The sequence below is a fragment of the Macaca nemestrina genome, chromosome 10 (assembly GCF_043159975.1).
Source record: "Macaca nemestrina isolate mMacNem1 chromosome 10, mMacNem.hap1, whole genome shotgun sequence".
NCBI lineage: Eukaryota > Metazoa > Chordata > Mammalia > Primates > Cercopithecidae > Macaca > Macaca nemestrina.
This window is the reverse complement of record NC_092134.1, coordinates 31041134-31059515: the sequence shown is the minus strand read 5'-3', so window position 1 is coordinate 31059515 and position 18382 is coordinate 31041134. Positions and strand designations below refer to the sequence as shown.

Genomic DNA, 18382 nt, shown 5'->3' with positions numbered 1-18382 from the left:
ATGTCCTATCTCTTGACCTCTGTGATGATTACGTGAGTGTTTATAATAAACATGTTACAATGCACATACATACTCTGTGCTGGTTAATATTAAGTGTCAACTTGATTGGATTGAAAGATACAAAGTACTGATTCTGGGTGTATTGGGGTGTTTCTGGGTGTTGTCAGAAGAGATTAACATTTGAGTCAGTGGAGTGGGAGGGGAAGACCCACCCTCAGAAAGACACACCCACAATGTGGGTGGGCACGATCCAATTGGCTGCCAGCACAACTAGAAAAAACAGACAGATGGAGGGGGAAGGAGCTAACTTGCTAAGTCTTCCAGCCTTCATCTTTCTCCTGTGTTGGATGCTTCCTGCCCTCGAATATTAGACTCAAGTTCTTCAGCTTCTGGACTCGTAGGCTTACACCAGTGGTTTGTCAGGGGCTCTTGGGCCTTAGGCCACAGACTGAAGGCTGCACTGTTGGCCTTCCTACTTGTGAGGTTTTGGGACTCCGACTGGCTGCCTTGCTCCTCAGCTTGCAGACGCCTTATTGTGGGACTTCATCTTGTGATCATGTGAGTCAATACTCCTTAGTAAACTCTCCTTCATATATACACCTATCCTATTCATTCTGTCCCTCTAGAGAACCCTAATACATACTATATGTATGTTTAAGCATGTATGCTATATTTCATACATGCAAATAAAGGGTAAGAAAAAAACTGTAAAACAAAGCTTATTCTACCTAATTCTTCTCCTTTGAATTTGTCCCATTAATATTTTGGGAATTCATTATTTCTTTGCTCATAGGAAACTCTACACAAATTTGCCACAATAGTATCACTCATGTTGAGGGTCTCCTTCAGTAGATTTCCTCAGTTATAACAAAACTTTGTTCAAAATGTCACCTCTAAAACAGATAAAAGCTATTTTGGAAGTTGTTAAAAGAAATATCCCAACTAAGAGGGTTTGTAAGAGGTATTAATAGCAAAATGAGGCCAGGTTCAGTAAAAATGTCAGCAAACAAAGGAGTTACAGTAATCAAAGAATACTTACTTAAAAAGAAAATTAATAATCTTATTAGGATCTAAATAAAACCAAACAAACAAACCCAGAAAACTTTATGGCCAGCCTTGTGTTGCTCCACTTTTCTTTGAATCCTTGCTGTTTTAGGGATATTTAAGTCCTTCTTTAACTGAACCAGAAAATCTCAGAGAACTGAAATAAGATGAACAATGAATTCTCTGGCCACTGTAAAAGAAAAGCAAGTAGTGATGGAAAGAGTAGAAAGGCACGGGAGAAAGAGAATTTAAGGCAACTACATGCTAATGATAAGTCATCATAAAGGGTTTCTAAATGTAAGATAAAAATTAATGATGATAAGAGAGATGCTGAGTTATACCTTAGTCATGGTGACAGACTACTATTTATTTTAGAATACTATAAAAAAGTAAAGTAAAAAAAGTATAGAGAGTTACTCTAGTATAATCACAATTATGTACAATTATGTACAAAAATGAAAAGGGTATTGGGAGTACAGGTGGCATTCTTCTCCTTTTTATTTTCTGTGTTTTCTAAATTTTATCTATTAAGCATTTATTATTTTATAATAAAAATAATTTATTTGAAAACAACATTGTGCTGTCATCTTGCTCTAAAAATAGTCTAAAATTAATGGCCTACTAATGCTTTTCGAATTTGTTACTGATATTTGTACAGTTCCAAAAAGGACTTGAGACAGTTTACCAAAAAATAAGAAAAAACCAACCAAACAAAAACACCAACCAGAAATGATGAAACACAGCAAATTCACTAAAAAGAGGACAGGAAAACAAGTACCAAGCAACAAGGAGAGTATAGAATACAACAGCTGAATATCTAGATTAAAGTATCACAAAACTTAAAACCAAGGGAAAAAGACTGTTTCCACAGCTTTCAAGATGTAAAGAATCAGAGACTTGATCTTGTTTAGGTCTAGATATTGCTACCACTTTCTTTTAATATAAAAGGAAACTAACAGCACACCAGCTGCTGGCAATGACATTACGTATGCTGACAAATGCTATTGTGTAGATTATTCAAAACTAAGTTAGCTAAATATCGGTACAGGCTTCTAGGAAAAAACATGCAACATCTTCACAACCTATAAGAAATCACACAATGATTTCTAATAGAAGAAACGAATACACCAAAAAAGAGTCAGCATCATCAGTCATCACGGAAATGTCATTGTGGCATCAACTAGAATGGCCAAAATTAAAAAGACAGGCTGGGCACAGTGGCTCATGCCTGTAATCCTAACACTTTGGGAGGTCAAGGTGGGTAAACTGCTTGAGCCTGGGTGCTCGAGACCAGACTGGGCAACATGGCAAAACCCCATCACTGCAAAAAATACAAAAACTTAGCTGGGAGTGGTGGTGCATGCCTGTAGTTCCAGCTACTTGGGAGGCTGAGGTAAGAGGGAGGGTTGAGGCTGAGCCAAGGGAGGTTGAGGCTGCAGTGAGCTGTGATCACGGGTCTGGCTGTCAGCCTGGGTGACAGAGTGAGACCCTGTATTAAAAAAAAAAAGATTTACAATAGTAAATATTGGAGAATAGGCCAGGTATGGTGGCTGATGCTGTCATAACAGCACTTTGGGAGGCTGAGGCAGGTGGATTGCCGGAGCTCAGGAGTTTGAGGCCAGCCTGGGCAACAGTTTGCAGGGACAGGCAAATCCCTGTCCCTACAAAAAATACCAAAATTAGCCAGGCATGATGATGGGCGCCTATAGTCCCAGCTACTCAGGAGGAGGCTGAGGTGGGAAGATGGTTTGAGCCCGGGAGGTAGAGACTGCAGTGAGTGGAGATGGTGCCACTGTACTCCAGCCTGGGCAATAGAGCCAGACCTTATCTCAAAATGAATGAATGAGTGTTGGAGAGTAGGAAGACCACCCTTAGATTATTGGGGAAAAGACAAAATGGTAGAGCCACTTTAGAAACAGGCACTTTCTTAAAATGTTAAACATACATCTACCCTGTGACTCAGCAATTCTACTCCTAAGATAAATTAAATCATATAACCACCCAAAGCAGTATTCAGCAAAAAATAATAACTAAAGTCTGGAAACTATATTGGTACCCACTTATAGAAGAATGAATAAACAGACTATGGTCTATTGATACACTGCAATGAAGTACTACTTAAAAAGCAATGGTATACATAACAATGTGGAAAAATTGCAAAAACAAGCCAGACACAAAAAACATTCTGTATGATTCCACTTACATGAAGTTCTAGAATAGGCAAAACTGATTTATGGTAATAGAAATCGGATCAATGGTTGCTTCTGTAGGGAGTGGGGTACAATGATTAACTGGGAAGAAATATGAAGAAACTTTCTTGGGTGACAGAAACACTGTGCATGAATAGGGTGTGGGTTATACAAGAATATGCATTTGTCAAAACTGATCAAACTGTACCCTTAACAGCTAAGAATATCAGAGTATCTAAATTATCCCTTAATTTAAAAAATGAAGTTAGCTTAATAGTTGATAACTTTTAGTTCCTAAGAACTGTTTACTAAAAAAGACACATCTTTTAGATTTGACATTTGTAGGAGGCAAGGCTAGTGTTTTGTAACAGATCTTAAATAACCTAACATATTCTTGCCCCTGTAAAGAGGGTTTCAGCAGGCATTGCTAGGATTTTTTCTCAGAAAACCATCATTCTTTTTAAACACTTTCACAAAAACTGAAGTCCAAGGACCAGAACTACAGATTTATATACTGTTAGACAAGAAAATGTGATCTTGGCCTATGTGTGGGGAAGGAAAGCTCATTAACATCTCAACTACATTTAGTTATTTTAAGAGTTGTACTTTCAATTAAGTTGTAAATTCAGTGAACAATCTGTAAAGACCTTGATTCAGATGAATCTCACGTAAAAAGCTTTGTAGTTTGACCCAAACACATGGTCAAAGAATCACAGTCATGGCTGTATCTTTAAATTACAAATTCAGATGATAAGCCTAAATTATTAAGTAGTAGCAAGTATCAAAATATCTAATATCTTGGGTTGTGGAAAATGGAAATGGAGAAAAAAGTATCTATGATCAGACTTCAGATCATGTAACACAATCAAAGTACACTAGTAAAGAATGCATTTGGTACTGTTAAACTTACTTGATTACTGGAGGCAGTGAATCAAGTCTAGTCTCTGGGCTCCAAGCTATGCCATCGACCCTGACTCCATGGTGAAATGTTCGAAGTGTTTTATACTGAATGCCTTCAACGTCTGCTTCTTCTTCCTAAGCATACACAGTAAATGTTTTAGTAAGTAATGAGAACAAACAATATTCTGTATTTCATTATAATGAATTTATCAGAAGGTTATGTTTATGCTTTTGAAAAGTTCAAAAGCAAATTACATATTAAGATTTAACCAGTTCATTGAATTTAAAAAAAAAAAATCCAAAGATGTCTAGGCCTCACAAAATAACTCTCTAAGGCAACTAGAAACAAACAGTAAATATGTTCCACTTTATCTTAGGAGGCATTTCATAATAAGTTCAATGAAAAGGGACTGCTTGGTTAGGTGTGTTGGCTCACGTCTATAATTCCAACACTTTGCGAGGCTGAGGTGGAAGGATTGCTGGAGCTCAGGAGTCTTAGACCAGACTGGGCAACATAGTGAGACCTGTCTCTACTTTATAAAAAAAGAAAACAAAGAAAATGGGATGCTCTAAAGAATCAAAATATTCTAGGTAAATGAATTACCAGAACCGGATTATCTACTGACAATATTTAAAAAAATACACTGAACATTTTGATTACATGGAAAATACCTTGGGACCTCATAAAGATCTCAAAGTCTTTATAATCAGTGTCAACGATGTTCATGTAGTGTTACATGTGGCATTATATGTGTGCAAGATGCTACAAATAATTCATCTGGACTATTACAGTCTATGAATAGTGAATATGTAAGAAATAATCTGGTTAGTTTTAGATATTTGATTCTGGGAATAAATGCTTAATAAAGTTGGCTTATTTATCTAGTTCAGCCCTACTAGAATGATTTCAGTTTATCTTCATGGGAAGGTGAGAAAAAAAATCAACTTTAAAAGTCAAGCCATCCATCGCTGGCAATGGGGACAATAACCTGAAAAGTTCTCCCATTACAACATTGCAAAAATTCAAATACAGACAAGCAAACAACTACCAAGGTATGCAGCTGTTATAAGGGCATCTGCCTACATGCAATGATTTAAAGCTTCAGTTTGCAAGAGAGAAGAGACAAATCCTAGTGCCAGGACAAGGAAGGATGCCAGATGAGAGATCTCTGCATAGATCCAGGGCCCTTAAGGGGGAAGCAGGAAAAAACAGACAAACAAAAAGAAAACCCTGCCATGCAAAATACCTACCATGAGTAAGGGAAGGATACTTAGGGGGCCTCAAAAGAATTGCTAATGTTCCTTTTCTTAAAATAGGCAGCAGGTATATAGGGATTCATCTTATTATTCTTTATGCCTTTATGGATAACACATATTTTATAAGCATTAAAATACTGCTCAGCACCATAGGAAAGGTAAAAAAGAAAAAAAATGATAAAAAAATTTTTGCAATTTTAAAAATAAGTATATCATTGTTCTGTTATTTAAATCAATACCCGAACTGGGTCTAGAGACTAACGCCAAATTTTCATGACAAATTTGTCCAAGAAATCTTGTGTGTTAACTACAGTTATTTTTAGTATCAGGGAAAAAAATCTAGCAGGTGAAACTTGATATTTAATGAAATACGTATGTCTATATTGATAGGAATTACTTGAAGGCCTGATCTAAGAATCCCATTCACCCAGAATCTAAATGCAAAGTTTTATAATGTATACTCGAATGAAATTCAGGTAGATATACTGATTTTTCCAGGATAGCCTATGGAATCCTAGTAAAGTCATTTCACAAACATACTACACATCTTTCTCTGTATAATTCAGATACCCTTTGAAAATAACTTCAAATTTCAGGTGAACTTAAAGTTAACAGCAAAAAGTTTTTCCATAAATGAAAGAATAGAAATACACATATCAAGGAAAGAAAAACACTGTCAAATTTTACTACTTCGTAATTTGTGTGTATAATAGTTGTATAGCTAACAGTCAGATATGCCAAGACAGCAGCCACTAAGCAATTTTAAAATAAGTTTAGAAGCCTAATCATAGCTGACTTCACAGTTTGGATTACATCTATTTTTCCAAACTTGACAAATCAGTCTCTTAAAAATGAATTTTTTACCTGTAAATACACATCATCTTGCTACTGTAACAATATTATTGACAATCAGGTCCTATAATTTGTTATCCAAATCACATACAGGATTACTGGGTGGTCATGGGGATAAAGAAATCCCAGGGACTGTATAGCCTGGGCTTTTTATATTGCCAGTGAAACCTTTTTTCCTGGCAGCACTGTTTGCCACTAAGCCAACTAAAAGGCCAGGGTGTGTGTGTGGTATAGGCAGAGACAAATGCTATTTTGGATTTAGTTTGGGGTGTAAGCAGAATTGTATAGGCAGGAAATTAAGACACTTTGGAAAACTTGCTATAATACAAATGATTACACAAGGCTTCAGTATATTTGAGGTTGGGGCAAAGCCAGGTTGATGGAAGTGCTATTATAAGGTTTGAAACTGGCAGGCCCTCCTACCACACCCATTTAAGGCCAAATACAGAATTTCAGTTAGTCAAGACTATGAAGTTTCTCTAGTTCAATTCTTTCCCCTAATGCTTGAATCCCTAGGAGAGCATCTGAGTTTACACAACCCCTCTCTCTGAACATTTCCAGTGAGAGGGAACTAGCTACTTCTTTGGAAAGTTTATTCAATTGGGGAATAACTCTAATTATTAGAAGAGTTCTTAACGTTAAGCCAAAATCTGTTTCCATGTAAATTCTACTCATTATTCCATGTTCCATCTCTGGAACCACACCAAGTCAGTCTAAATTAACGATGGAAAGTATTTGGCCATAGTTGATCTCCTCTAGGTGAAGACACACTAAGCAGCGGATTCAGCCTCAGCCTGAAAGCATTATAAGCAACAACTCTGTCCACTCAAATAGAGTGACAAATAACATAAAATCCATTTACCATTCTGAGTCTAATACCTCTTTCACAGTTTTAAACATTTAGATACTACCCTGAAATTTGTATTAAAATATATTATCTCCTCTGAATCATAACATACTGCTGAGAACTAAAGAGTATTATTATTATATTAAAGATTATTGTCAATTTACAGAGGAAAATGCAGAGAGAACTGTCCTGTCTGATATGGTAGCCACTAGCCATACAGGACCTTACGAAGCACGTGAAATGTGGCTAGTTCTACTTGATACGTGTACACTTTAAAAAGTGTAAAATACATAGCAGATTTCTAAGTCTATTCAAGGGGTCTTCATTAGTGAATTGAGGCCTCTAGTAGAACTTGGACGAGAACACTGATTTAGGCAAACATACATGTTCATGCTCCTCTGCCCTTTAACAAAGGTTTTTATAGCAGTTTTCTTATTGCTCTGCTTTATATTTAAATATTTCCTTAAGGATACGGTCCTTGCTTTTTTCATGTCTTGGCACCCAGTATGCACTTAAGGAATATCTGACAAATACATGACACCAGTTAACAGTACTATCGTGCAGAAGCTCATATGTCCATCATAATCAAAGGGACAGCATGAGATTCTGAAAAATGCTTTGTTGAAATTCAAATTCACTATATCTACAACGTTTTCTAAATAGCCTTAAAATAAGGATTATCTTTCTGACAGGAATGTGGAAATCTTTCCACTTAATTTACCTTTACTTAGTTTTCTCTCAAGACAAGAGGTATGAAACTGGGTGCAATGGAACTTGAAGGTTCTAGGATAACAGAATAGTAATAATGTTTAACAGTGTTTAGCTAGATAAAAAATAACTTCAAAGAAAAGCAATAATTTATTTTGAAATGGACTTACTTAATTGTATTTCCAATGTCTGGTGCAGAATATAATTTGTGTTTACTATTGTCCAAATTAATAAAAATCTAATTTTTTCCTTAGTAATTTGGGCATGAGACCTACATTGCTAATCTCACAGGTATGAGGGTCAACTGAGACAATACATGTGACCATAAAACATAACAGAACACAAATGTTTATACTAGTTCTTTTTTTCTCACGTTGTCATTTTCCTTCTTTCTCCCATCTTCTCCCTCTCTCATCTTTGCCTTTCTCTTTTCCTAATTTGTTCTCCATTGACTTTCTCTCTCAACATTTCTTAATCATAAATGAGAGATAAACATTTTTCAGTGTTTTTGAATACAATTTTATGTTCAGTTATTAATTTTAGAAGTAATGAAGTAAAAATTAGTTTTACCTGTAGGAGGCTGCTTTACTCTTTTGTGCATTGGTGGTCTGCATTAGAGAAATGGTTTTTCCTCAGTCTTTTTCAAGTATGTAACATTGTTTTAATCATATAACTTTTTATGATCCTAAACCATGTCCATGTTAGTGAGGCTGAGGGTCATATTTAGTCTAAAAGGTAGTAATTTCTACCCCCCCACCCAAAGAGACAGTATGAAATAGCCTAGGAGCTGTCATATTCTACTCAGACAGCAACAAACTGAAACTTTTAATTCATACTTCCTCTTTAATATGACTATATTCCAATTTGTAAAGCTTTATATATTTATTGTGCTATAAAATGCCAAATTGCATTTCTGATGTCACAATACTGTAAGATTCAGAATTGCTGCTGGGCATGATGGCTCACGCCTGCAATCCCAGCACTTTGGGAAGCTGAGGCAGGCGGATCACGAGGTCAGGAGTTCAAGACCAGCCTGACCAACATGGTGAAACCCTGTCTCTACTAAAAATACAAAAAAGTTAGCTGGGCATGATGGCACGCACCTGTAATCCCAGCTACTCAGGAGGCTGAGGCAGGATAATCGCTTGAAGTCAGGAGGCAGAGGTTGCAGTGAGCAGAGATCGCACCACTGCACTCCAACCTGGGTGAAACAGCAAGACTCCATATCAAAAAAAAAAAAAAAAAAGATACAGAATTGCCTTTTCAGTAAAGGAGGAAATAACATTTATAATGATATAATATCACTTTAGTGATAGTTATTTTAAACCTTAGAAAATTGGACACTTCCAAATTACCGTATTAATTATAATTTGAGAAATACAGTTCTATTAATAATATTCTGATAGGCCAGGAAGGGTGGCTCACACCTGTAATCCAAGCACTTTGGGAGGCCAAGGTGGGCAGATGACATGAGGTCTGGAGTTCGAGACCAGTCTGGCCAACATCATGAAACCCCCTACTAAAAATACAAAAATTAGCTGGGGGTGGTGGCGCATGCCTGTAATCCCAACTACTCAGGAGGCTGAGGCAGGAGAATCAATTGAACCCAGGAGATGAAGGCTGTAGTGAGCCAAGGTCACACCAGTGCACTCCAGCCTGGGTGACCAAGCAAGACTCTGTCTCAAAAATAATAATAATAATAAAAATAATAATATTCTGACAGACAAAAGATTAGCCAGATAGTCCTGACGCTTGAACCTTTGTTGTTCAAAGTCTCTCTTACATGTAAAACTAGTTTTCCTCTGCGAAAACATGGTTTATGTTCACCACAAAGCAATGTTACTTTGGTGATTAAATCTGAGAGTATTACCATTGCCCATATCAATGACAACTAAAACATATATATGGATCACAATGTTGTCAGATGCCCTCTCGGAATTTTACACATACTAAAATTTGAGCATTGTTTTCCTCTTTTTTACAGGAGAGGCTAAATATCTTATTCAAGGTCTCATAGCTAGTAAGAAGTAAGTAAAGCAGGAGTAAACATGTAGGCATTCTAGTTCTAGAATTCACGCTCTTAATAGCGATGCTTAACTGCCTCCTCAATTAATAAGACTCCATACTCTGCATACTACAGATGCACAAAAAGTATGACAGCATACTAATAGGAAAGCTGAATATTATAAAAGCTATAAAATCTCCTGGAAGATCATTTTCCAGGCTCTCAATATTAGCTGGTTTTGTATGTCAAAGCAGGATGTAGAAAAACCGTAATTAATTGGATCTCATTTATATATTTTTTTCCTGTACACACCATTGTTCAGTTAATCATAGCCTTCAGTTATCAGAATATTCCATTAATGATCATGAAGCAAAAGAGAAGCCTCATACTATTCTTTTTCACTATCTATATAATGTTTACATAAATCTCAGGCACATATAACTGGGAACATCTTTCTCTATGGGCGTTATCTTTTTTTTTTTAACATTCAAACTCAATATACTTTCAAAGTTTAGATTTGGTTTGTGTAAGTTCTCTTATCAGTGAAATATGTTCACTGTCATTCAGTGCAGTTTTGTAGACTAACCTGAAACGTACACGTGCCAATGACCACATAATTATTGCCACCATATGCAATTAGGTTTCCTGAATCCCCATTCTCAAAGGGATTAAATTCTACCACATGCACATAATCTTCACAATCCACAGTGTAGGCAGCATTTCTTGAGGCATCTTGCTTCATCTTGTATGTCAAAATTCAAGCAGTTGTGAAAATTAAATAGCCTTCTACTGGACAAGGTCACGAAACTGTGGATTACAGCACAGGTACAATTAGAATGGTTGAAGTGTTAGTCATTAAACAAATGCATCAAAATAAGGTTGTGGTGTTACAATGAGACAGAAAGCTCAAAAGAAACATTTAAAGTCCTTATCAAGGGACAGAAACTGAAGGAAAAATATTAAATCTAGTTATTAATGGTTCCACATTGGCTCTACAGCTTTTTCCCGTATCTGTGATTCTAGCAGACAAAAACACCATAAAGTTCTGTTTAGATTATCTAAAACAAAAAGTATTCCATCTGAAGATGGAATCATTTTAATAGCAAATATGTTAATAAAAATAACCTTTATGAACCACTATTTGCAGGTGCCACATTAAGGATTTCACTGACATGACCACATCTAGTATCTGTACAAATCTAAAGGCAGGTACTACCTCTGGTCTCCATTTTGCAGATGGAGAAACTGTAGCTTCAGTAGGTTAACTAACTTGCCAAGCTTGTAAGCAGGGCCAGGATTTGGAAGACTTCATTGTGTGTGGAGAACCAGTGCTAATGAAGAAAAAAACAGCCTTCTGGCTTAAAGGAGACCACAATTTAGCGATAGTTATGACTCAACGTGAAAAGGGCTACAATATAAACAGATACAAAATACAGGATCTGTTGTAAGGAGTGCCAAAATTTGTGATACAAAAATAATGTTCGGGGGGTTGGGGGAAGGGAGAGCATCAGGATAAATAGCTAATGCATGTGGAGCTTAATACTTAGGTGATGGGTTGACAAGCGCAGCAAACCACCATAGCACACGTTTACCTTTGTAATAAACCTACACGTCCCGCACACGTATCCCGGAACTTAAAATAAAATTTAAAATAGTAATATTCTTAAAACTAGGCACAAGACTTTAACTAACCGTCAGGGACTAGTGTGCACTCTGGAAGTAGCATTCCCACAGGAGAATTATGGGTTTTAGAGTTTTTGGTTTTTTAAAAAATTCGACACAAGCGTTGTCCTGAAAACAGACGGGCTCTATCTACTGAAAATCAGATGAGTCCCACCTCGAGACGCTTATAAACTAGTAACCTTAGGAATGGACATCCGGGACTGAAAACTTGTTAAGGGTGACCAGCAAGTGTTAGGGACATGGAGGCACAGAGGTATAGGAAGTGCAAGAGATTCGAGGTCAGGATATTGTGCAGTTCCCACACCTACTGCTCATTAAAGCAGTGCCCAGGGCCTCACCATACACATTCGGCAGGACTTGCCCCTGTAAAACGAGAAGGGCAGAGAAGAAGGGAGGGAACAAGATAACTCCCTGCAATGAGCCCCGACACCTCTCCCGGGCCAGGCGAGTTCCTCAAGACCCCGCTCCCACCTCCCGGGGCCCGAGGTGGGAAGGAAGAACTCCTGGGGATAGAATGGCAGGGCTGGGCGGCCGGCAGAAAAGCATCACGGCCTCTTGGGCTCCCCGCTCGATACGCACCGCAGAGCGCCGGGAACCGACCAGAGACAAGCCGGTCTTCGTTGGGGGCTGCTGCGACGCGCTCTGGCTCTGCTTCCGGGTCGGAGGGCGAGCACAGCGATTGGCTCCCGAGGTCTCCCGCGAGGTTTGAAATGTATTCAGCGGCGGCTGAGGCGGCCGCGGGAGGGCTGTCCTTGGGGGAACTTTCCGCAAGTTCGAGCGTACGTCTTCGGGTCTACCCCTAACCAGGTAAATCTCGCGTCTGCCCCACCCGCACTGTCGCATTTTTAAGTGATGTTTCAGGCTGTGGCTTTTGAGGGTGTTTTGCACAATAATACCCGGTCGTAGCAAAGTGCTGTGGGACCGAAGTATTATGGTGCAGTGACTTCGCGCTCGAGTCTGGTTGGGCCTGGGGGCTGTAGGTGGAGTTCACAGTATCTAGCGATGGAGCTGGAAGGTCCTGAGGGTTCGTCTGCAGCTTGGAAGACAGGCCGATAGAGGCCTGCTTAACTTCCATTAGTTAGGCAGGAAATCAGGATTCTAGTCCCACTATGCACGCAGACTCCAATTCCTCAACTTTCTCCTACTCCTGATTAGTTACAGCTTCCCAAGGAACCTTTGGCACTTGCACTCTAACACTGATAATGATGTTGAGTGCAGTTTTTTAATTGAGCACCTACTAAATGCCTGGCACTAGGTGGGTTGTGTACTCGTTGCACTGACGTCTCATTCTGTGAGGTAGGAATTCCCTACCTGGTTTTGCAGGTGAAGAAACTTGTGCTCATTAGAGATTTTAAATACCAAAGGACTACAGGTCATAAATGGGGGAGCCTGGAAGTGATATCTGACTCGAAAATGTAGTTCTTTCAACCATTTCACACTGCCTGCCCAGTGACAATTTTTTGTCTCACAGTTTTTGCTCTAGAGCAGCTTGGAATCCAATTTTTAAAAAACAAGTGTTATCGCTGCTGCCTTTGGCTACTGTTTTTTTTCTTGTATAGTGCAGCCTGCCATTCAGAGTGCTGGCATATTTATTGTCTCATTGACTCCTCACAAGGGACTGGAAGGCAAGTATTTCTGTGTAATGATGCTTCCACCTAGGCAACCACGTGTAAGCTTATCCCAAAGGCTCCCTCAGGCAGCTAACTACAGGAAGAGCTGGGACTAGACCAGGGTTTGACGAACTAGCTGTGCTGCCTGTTTTTGTGCAGCTAGCTCCTTAGCTAAGAATGAGTCTTACATGTTTATATGGTTGGGGAAAAAATGAATAATGTTTTGTGATGTGTAAAAATTACATGAAATTCAAATTTCAATGCCCATAAAAAAGTTTTATTGTAGCACAGCTGTGCTTATTTGTTTATGTATGTCTGTGGCTATTTTCACACTAGAAGGTCAAAATGAGTAGTTGTGCCTGCCTCAAATATTTACTGTTTGTTCCTTTAGAAAAAGTTAGCTGATCCCTGAATGAGACTCTTGGTTTTCTGTCACTATAGTAATGCTTTTTTTTTTTTTTTTTTTTTTTTTTTTTAAGACGGAGTCTTACTCTGTCACCTAGGCTGGAGTGCAGTAGTGCTATCTTGGCTCACTGCAACCTCCACCTCCCTGGTTCAAGCAATTCTCCTGTCTCAGCTTCCCGAGTAGCTGGGGCACGTGCCACCACACCCAACTAATTTTTAGCAGACACGATTTCATCATGTTGGCCAACCTTGTCTCGAATTCCTAACCTCAGGTGAGCCTCGGCTTCCCAAAGTGCTGGGATTACAGGTGTGAACCACCATGCCAGGCCAATGCTCTTTTACTTTTAACTCAAAACAACTTAGAAACTCATAATGCGTGATAATAGTTAATGTGCTTTTATACATGCCAGGCACTGTTCTAAAAGCTTTACTTGTGTTTATGTTGTTTACTCGTCATAAAACCCTATGGGATAGGGTTTTCATTTTCATTATGAGGAAGCTGAGACAGGGAAAGGTGATATAACTTGGCCAAGATCTCGCAGCCAGTAAGTGGTGGAGCCACATTTCAGAATAGTCTAATTCCCAAGTGAGTCTTCATTCATAGCAATCAAATCTCATAAGACGACCTTTAGATAATACTGGTAAGTAATTTACTCCTAAAAATTTATTTCAGGCAAAGTGACCATGTCACTGAAGCTGACACTTCTTCACTTTTTTTTTTCTTTCAAGAGATGAGGGTGATTTTTTGAAGAAATACAACTCTTAGCTATTTACTAGGATTTGCATTTATGTAAATAATTAATCTCTGATTTTTCTACTTGTATCTTTAAGTTGCATCATAGATTGTATCTATAATTTAATTATTTTGCAAGTGGCATATGTCTTTGTTCTTGATTATACAAACCAAAGATGCCAGTAAACATCTAGAATTCTGTTTATGCCACATAAAAATAGAAGAAATGCATAGCAGGAGTCAGGAAATGGAATGAGTGCAAGAAAATGCCCAAAATAAGATGATGGGCATGTGAGTATGCCTAGACTTGAGTACCTAAAGTAGGAAAAAAACTTTTAGCGGGCATGTCTGTAAACTCAGAGAAAGGAATTGGATGCCTTATGTAGTCTTGGGTACATGAAACAATGGCACTGCCTCAAATTATTTTGAAAGGCTTTTGTGTGCATCAGGAGAAGTTATTTAATATGATGCTTTAGGAACACACCTTATAGAGTTAGACGTCTTAAGTTTACACTGTTTGTCCACTTACAAGCTGAGTGACATGGAGGATATTAGGTAAAATGAGGATAGTAACAGACCTGTCTTATTGGACACTTATGAGAATTGAGTGAGGTAATCAATATTAAGCTTTTGAAAAGCATCTCCACCAAGTAAGCTCCTAAATATTAGTTATTTTATTGGTTATGTAGTACAGTGTAACAAACCATTTCAAAAGTTAAGGTTTTAAAATAACCCTTTCCTTCTGATTCTGTGGATCAGCAGTTTGGGTGGGACACTGCTAGGTGATACTCTGGTGGTCACGCAGGACACAATTCCTCCAGTAACCTGTTGTGACAACACATGTGAATTATCTACCAGGGAAGCTTATTAGAGACTCCATGCCCAGGGTTTTTATTGGGGGCTAAGTGCAAAGGCATCCACTGTCTGACATGTACCAAAATTCCAGACTCGCAAGTGTTTAGCATAAACTATATTGTTTGAATGAACAGTTTAGCCCAGTGAACCACTCTTACTGGAAACGCTCCTGAAATCTAAGTTCCCAGACTGAACTCCAGCTTCAAAAGAGAGCATTCAGGCCTATTGTATTAGTACTTCTGCACATACCACTTAAGGCCTAAGCTCAACTCCCACAGCGTCATTCTTGCCACATTCTATTGGTTAAATCAAGTCATGAGGCTGGTCCAGATTCAAACAGGTAGAAAAATAGGCCACCTCTTTTGGGACAATGTAGGATGGGAAGAAATTGGCTTTTTAGTTTTTTTTTTTTCCCAATTTATCAGATATTACCTATCTCAAAACAAATATATATATTTAAATACAACTTTAATTAGTTATGTTTGTAATTATAAGTTTGCAGTAAATTTGCATGTCTGTTTTTGTGTGAATTTTCAGAATTGAAGGCTGCATTTTGTTCTTTCAAAAGGTTTGGCTTAAGAAACCAAAGGGAAGGGAAATATGATTGAGCAGAAATTGTATTACTTTGTTTTCCTAAATGTAATTAAAAGCAATCTTGGTAAATACGAAATGACCTCTCATTCACTATATATTTTTCTCTATCTGTGCTTGCCTATACATGTTAAATGTTAATTTCCAGTTAACGTAAGGTACTTTAACTTTGTATTCTGTCCTACTTTAAGATAATGTCTGTGCTTAATCAAAAGTCTGTCCTGGATATGATTAAAGAGTTTCGAAAGAACTGGCGTGCTCTTTGTAACTCTGAGAGAACTACGCTATGTGGTGCAGACTCCATGCTCTTGGCATTGCAGCTTTCTATGGCAGAGAACAACAAACAGGTTGGTAAACTATATTTAGGTTAACTTGTTTTTTTAAAGCAAAATTTCATTGCTGCCCATTTGAATAAACTTAAGAATATTAATTTCCTTACAATATGTGCCCTTCTATGATAATACACCATTTTCACAAATGCCCCTGTGTATCTGTGTCAGAATGTTACAATTGAATTTGAAATTAATTATTTCAAAATTAGACTCTTCATATGTATGATTATACATGGGACATGCACATTTGTTGTTTAATAGGAAGACTCAGGATAAACATGTAACTATTATTGTGGTCAAATTATTTTTATTGAATAAGACTTTCTTTGTTCCCTAAACTTTAAAAACTACTGGCTCTTGTACCCCAATCCTGGAAATTCTGATCTGCACTGAGATGCTGGAAACTGCCTTTAAAAAATTTCCACAAAGTGATTCTTACTTAGGTAGCTTGAGCCAGACTAGTGTTTGGAATTAAGCCCTAGCTAAAGGGCTGGAGGTGTTCAGATGAGAAAAGGATGAATGTAGGGTAGAGTGGTAAGGAGCGGCTTTGTGATATTAGATGGATTTTAGGTAAAGGAAGAGAAGGCTGTAGAGGAGGCATGATGAGGAAAGTCAGTTCAGAAGAAGGGTTCAGGGGAATCAAAGTCATGGTTTGACTTTGGTAAAGATACCGGCTTGACAAGAGGATTTTTGAAGGGTAGAATTAGTTTCAATGGGTCTATTGGTCTAGATATTGAAATGACATTCTGATGAGTTGTTTTAATTTTACATGTCAGTAGTTTCCAGATTTTTAGATTCCATAGACCAGTAAAATTTCTAAAAAATTATTAGACACTGACAGATTTTAATCATTTCTCATTTTTGCAAATAAGGCCATTGAGAAAAAATAGTTACTATATACTATGATCATCATTTTGAAAAAGGAAGAATATTTTAACACTTAAAAAGTATAAAATCTTAAAACAGGGATAGTGTTTTCTACCCAAGAATAATTGGCAGTTTTGCATATTTTAAACAATGCATGTTAAGATAAATTTTGAATCTCTGAAACAATGACAGTGATATTTTACTTTATATAGTCATTTTTTGAACAAATACTGAGTTTTTACTGTGTGTTAGACATCATTGTAAAAATTGGGAATACAGTGATGAAAGAAGTCTCTGTTCTTATAAAGTGAACCTTCTAGGGAGAGATAGCTAGTACTGTAAGATATTTAGTCTTTTAGGACATAAACGCTATTAATAATAGCGTTATTAATATGTACATAATAAACATACAGAAAAGAATAAAACAGATGCAACTAAGGAATATGCAGAGTTTGGGATAAAAGGGTTGTTGGAATTTGAAATAAGGTGGTCAGGGAAGGCCTCACCTGGAAAGTACTATTTGAGCAAAGATTTGAAAGAGGGGAAGTCATTAGCCATGGGGATTTTTATGGGAAGGGTCTATCTCAGGCAAAGGGAGGAGCAGGTGTAGCAGCCCTGAGGTGGGACTATGCCTGTAATGTTCCAGGAACAGTAAAAAGGCCATACAGCTGTTTAAATAAATGTTAATCTCCTTCCCTCCACTAATTACTTTTTTCTCTTTTTCTATTTTTGAACTTCTACTATATGCCAGGCATTGTGATATGCGTTAGGGTTAAAACGGTGAGCAAAACCAGACTTGACTCCTGCTGTCATGAAGCATATTACCTAGTAGATAAGGCAGACATTAAGTAGAGGATCATACAAATACATGTAAACTAATAGCCATAAGAAGAATATGATGCTCAGACACCAGACAGTTGACTTCATCAGAGAGATCAAGCTGAGCCCCTCAGTTGTACTCTTTGATCTAGAGACTCTTTTTCACCCTCTCCAGGGAATGAACCTTCAATTTTCTGCCAAGTCAGATGATTATTCTCCCCTACCTCAACAGAAATTAATTATTAGGCAAAAATCAAAGCAAAGATTACCCAGAGAGATAAGCACAATACTGGAATAACTTCTAGAATCACTTAATTGGCAAATCTCTTCACCAACGCCTTCCACTGGGCAAATTGTTTTTCTAGGAGACATATTAAGAGTGTTGCCTTTAGAAGGCTTTGGCTTTATGTGGCGGGGTGAGCAGAAAGGGTCTCTGATTCAGCTTTCTACCTTTCTTGGACTCTTCCTTTGTCCTTTAAACTTTGTGCTCAGGGTTTATGAAAACCAGTTTCTAGAGTGCCACGGAGTAGTAGATGCCTTGAAACAAACACAAGCCCCACCTTTTGCTTACCCTTCTATATTGGCACTTTCTCTTTGTTTTTGACCTTTTGTAGTTTCTCTTTTATAGACTATTTAGTCATGCTTTAAAACATTTTTTCTATTTTCTCCTGTAGTTTTAGGTATT

At 37.7% G+C, this 18382-nt stretch overlaps 2 protein-coding genes across 7 annotated transcripts in view; one reads left to right on the top strand and one right to left on the bottom strand.

Moving 5' to 3' along the window:
* LOC105493820 (nucleoporin 37) overlaps positions 1 to 12148 on the bottom strand; it is a 49017-nt gene extending 36869 nt beyond the window's left edge. For both annotated transcript variants that reach the window (XM_071071234.1, XM_011761744.2), the window contains exons 1-3: positions 12065 to 12148; positions 10389 to 10609; positions 4144 to 4268 (exon numbers count right to left, since the gene is read on the bottom strand). In XM_071071234.1, coding sequence (XP_070927335.1) covers positions 4144 to 4268; positions 10389 to 10544 — 281 coding nt within the window. In that variant the 5' untranslated portion in view covers positions 10545 to 10609; positions 12065 to 12148. The remainder of the gene's footprint in view (positions 1 to 4143; positions 4269 to 10388; positions 10610 to 12064) is intronic.
* A 49-nt stretch (positions 12149 to 12197) lies between these two features.
* The window catches only part of PARPB (PARP1 binding protein), a 65480-nt gene continuing 59295 nt past the window's right edge, over positions 12198 to 18382 (top strand). For all 5 annotated transcript variants that reach the window (XR_011608924.1, XM_011761746.3, XM_011761745.3 and 2 more), the window contains exons 1-2: positions 12198 to 12292; positions 15871 to 16026. Coding sequence is in view for 4 of the 5 variants with exons in the window: in XM_011761746.3 (XP_011760048.2) it covers positions 15874 to 16026 (153 nt within the window). In the remaining variant the exon portion in view is untranslated. The remainder of the gene's footprint in view (positions 12293 to 15870; positions 16027 to 18382) is intronic.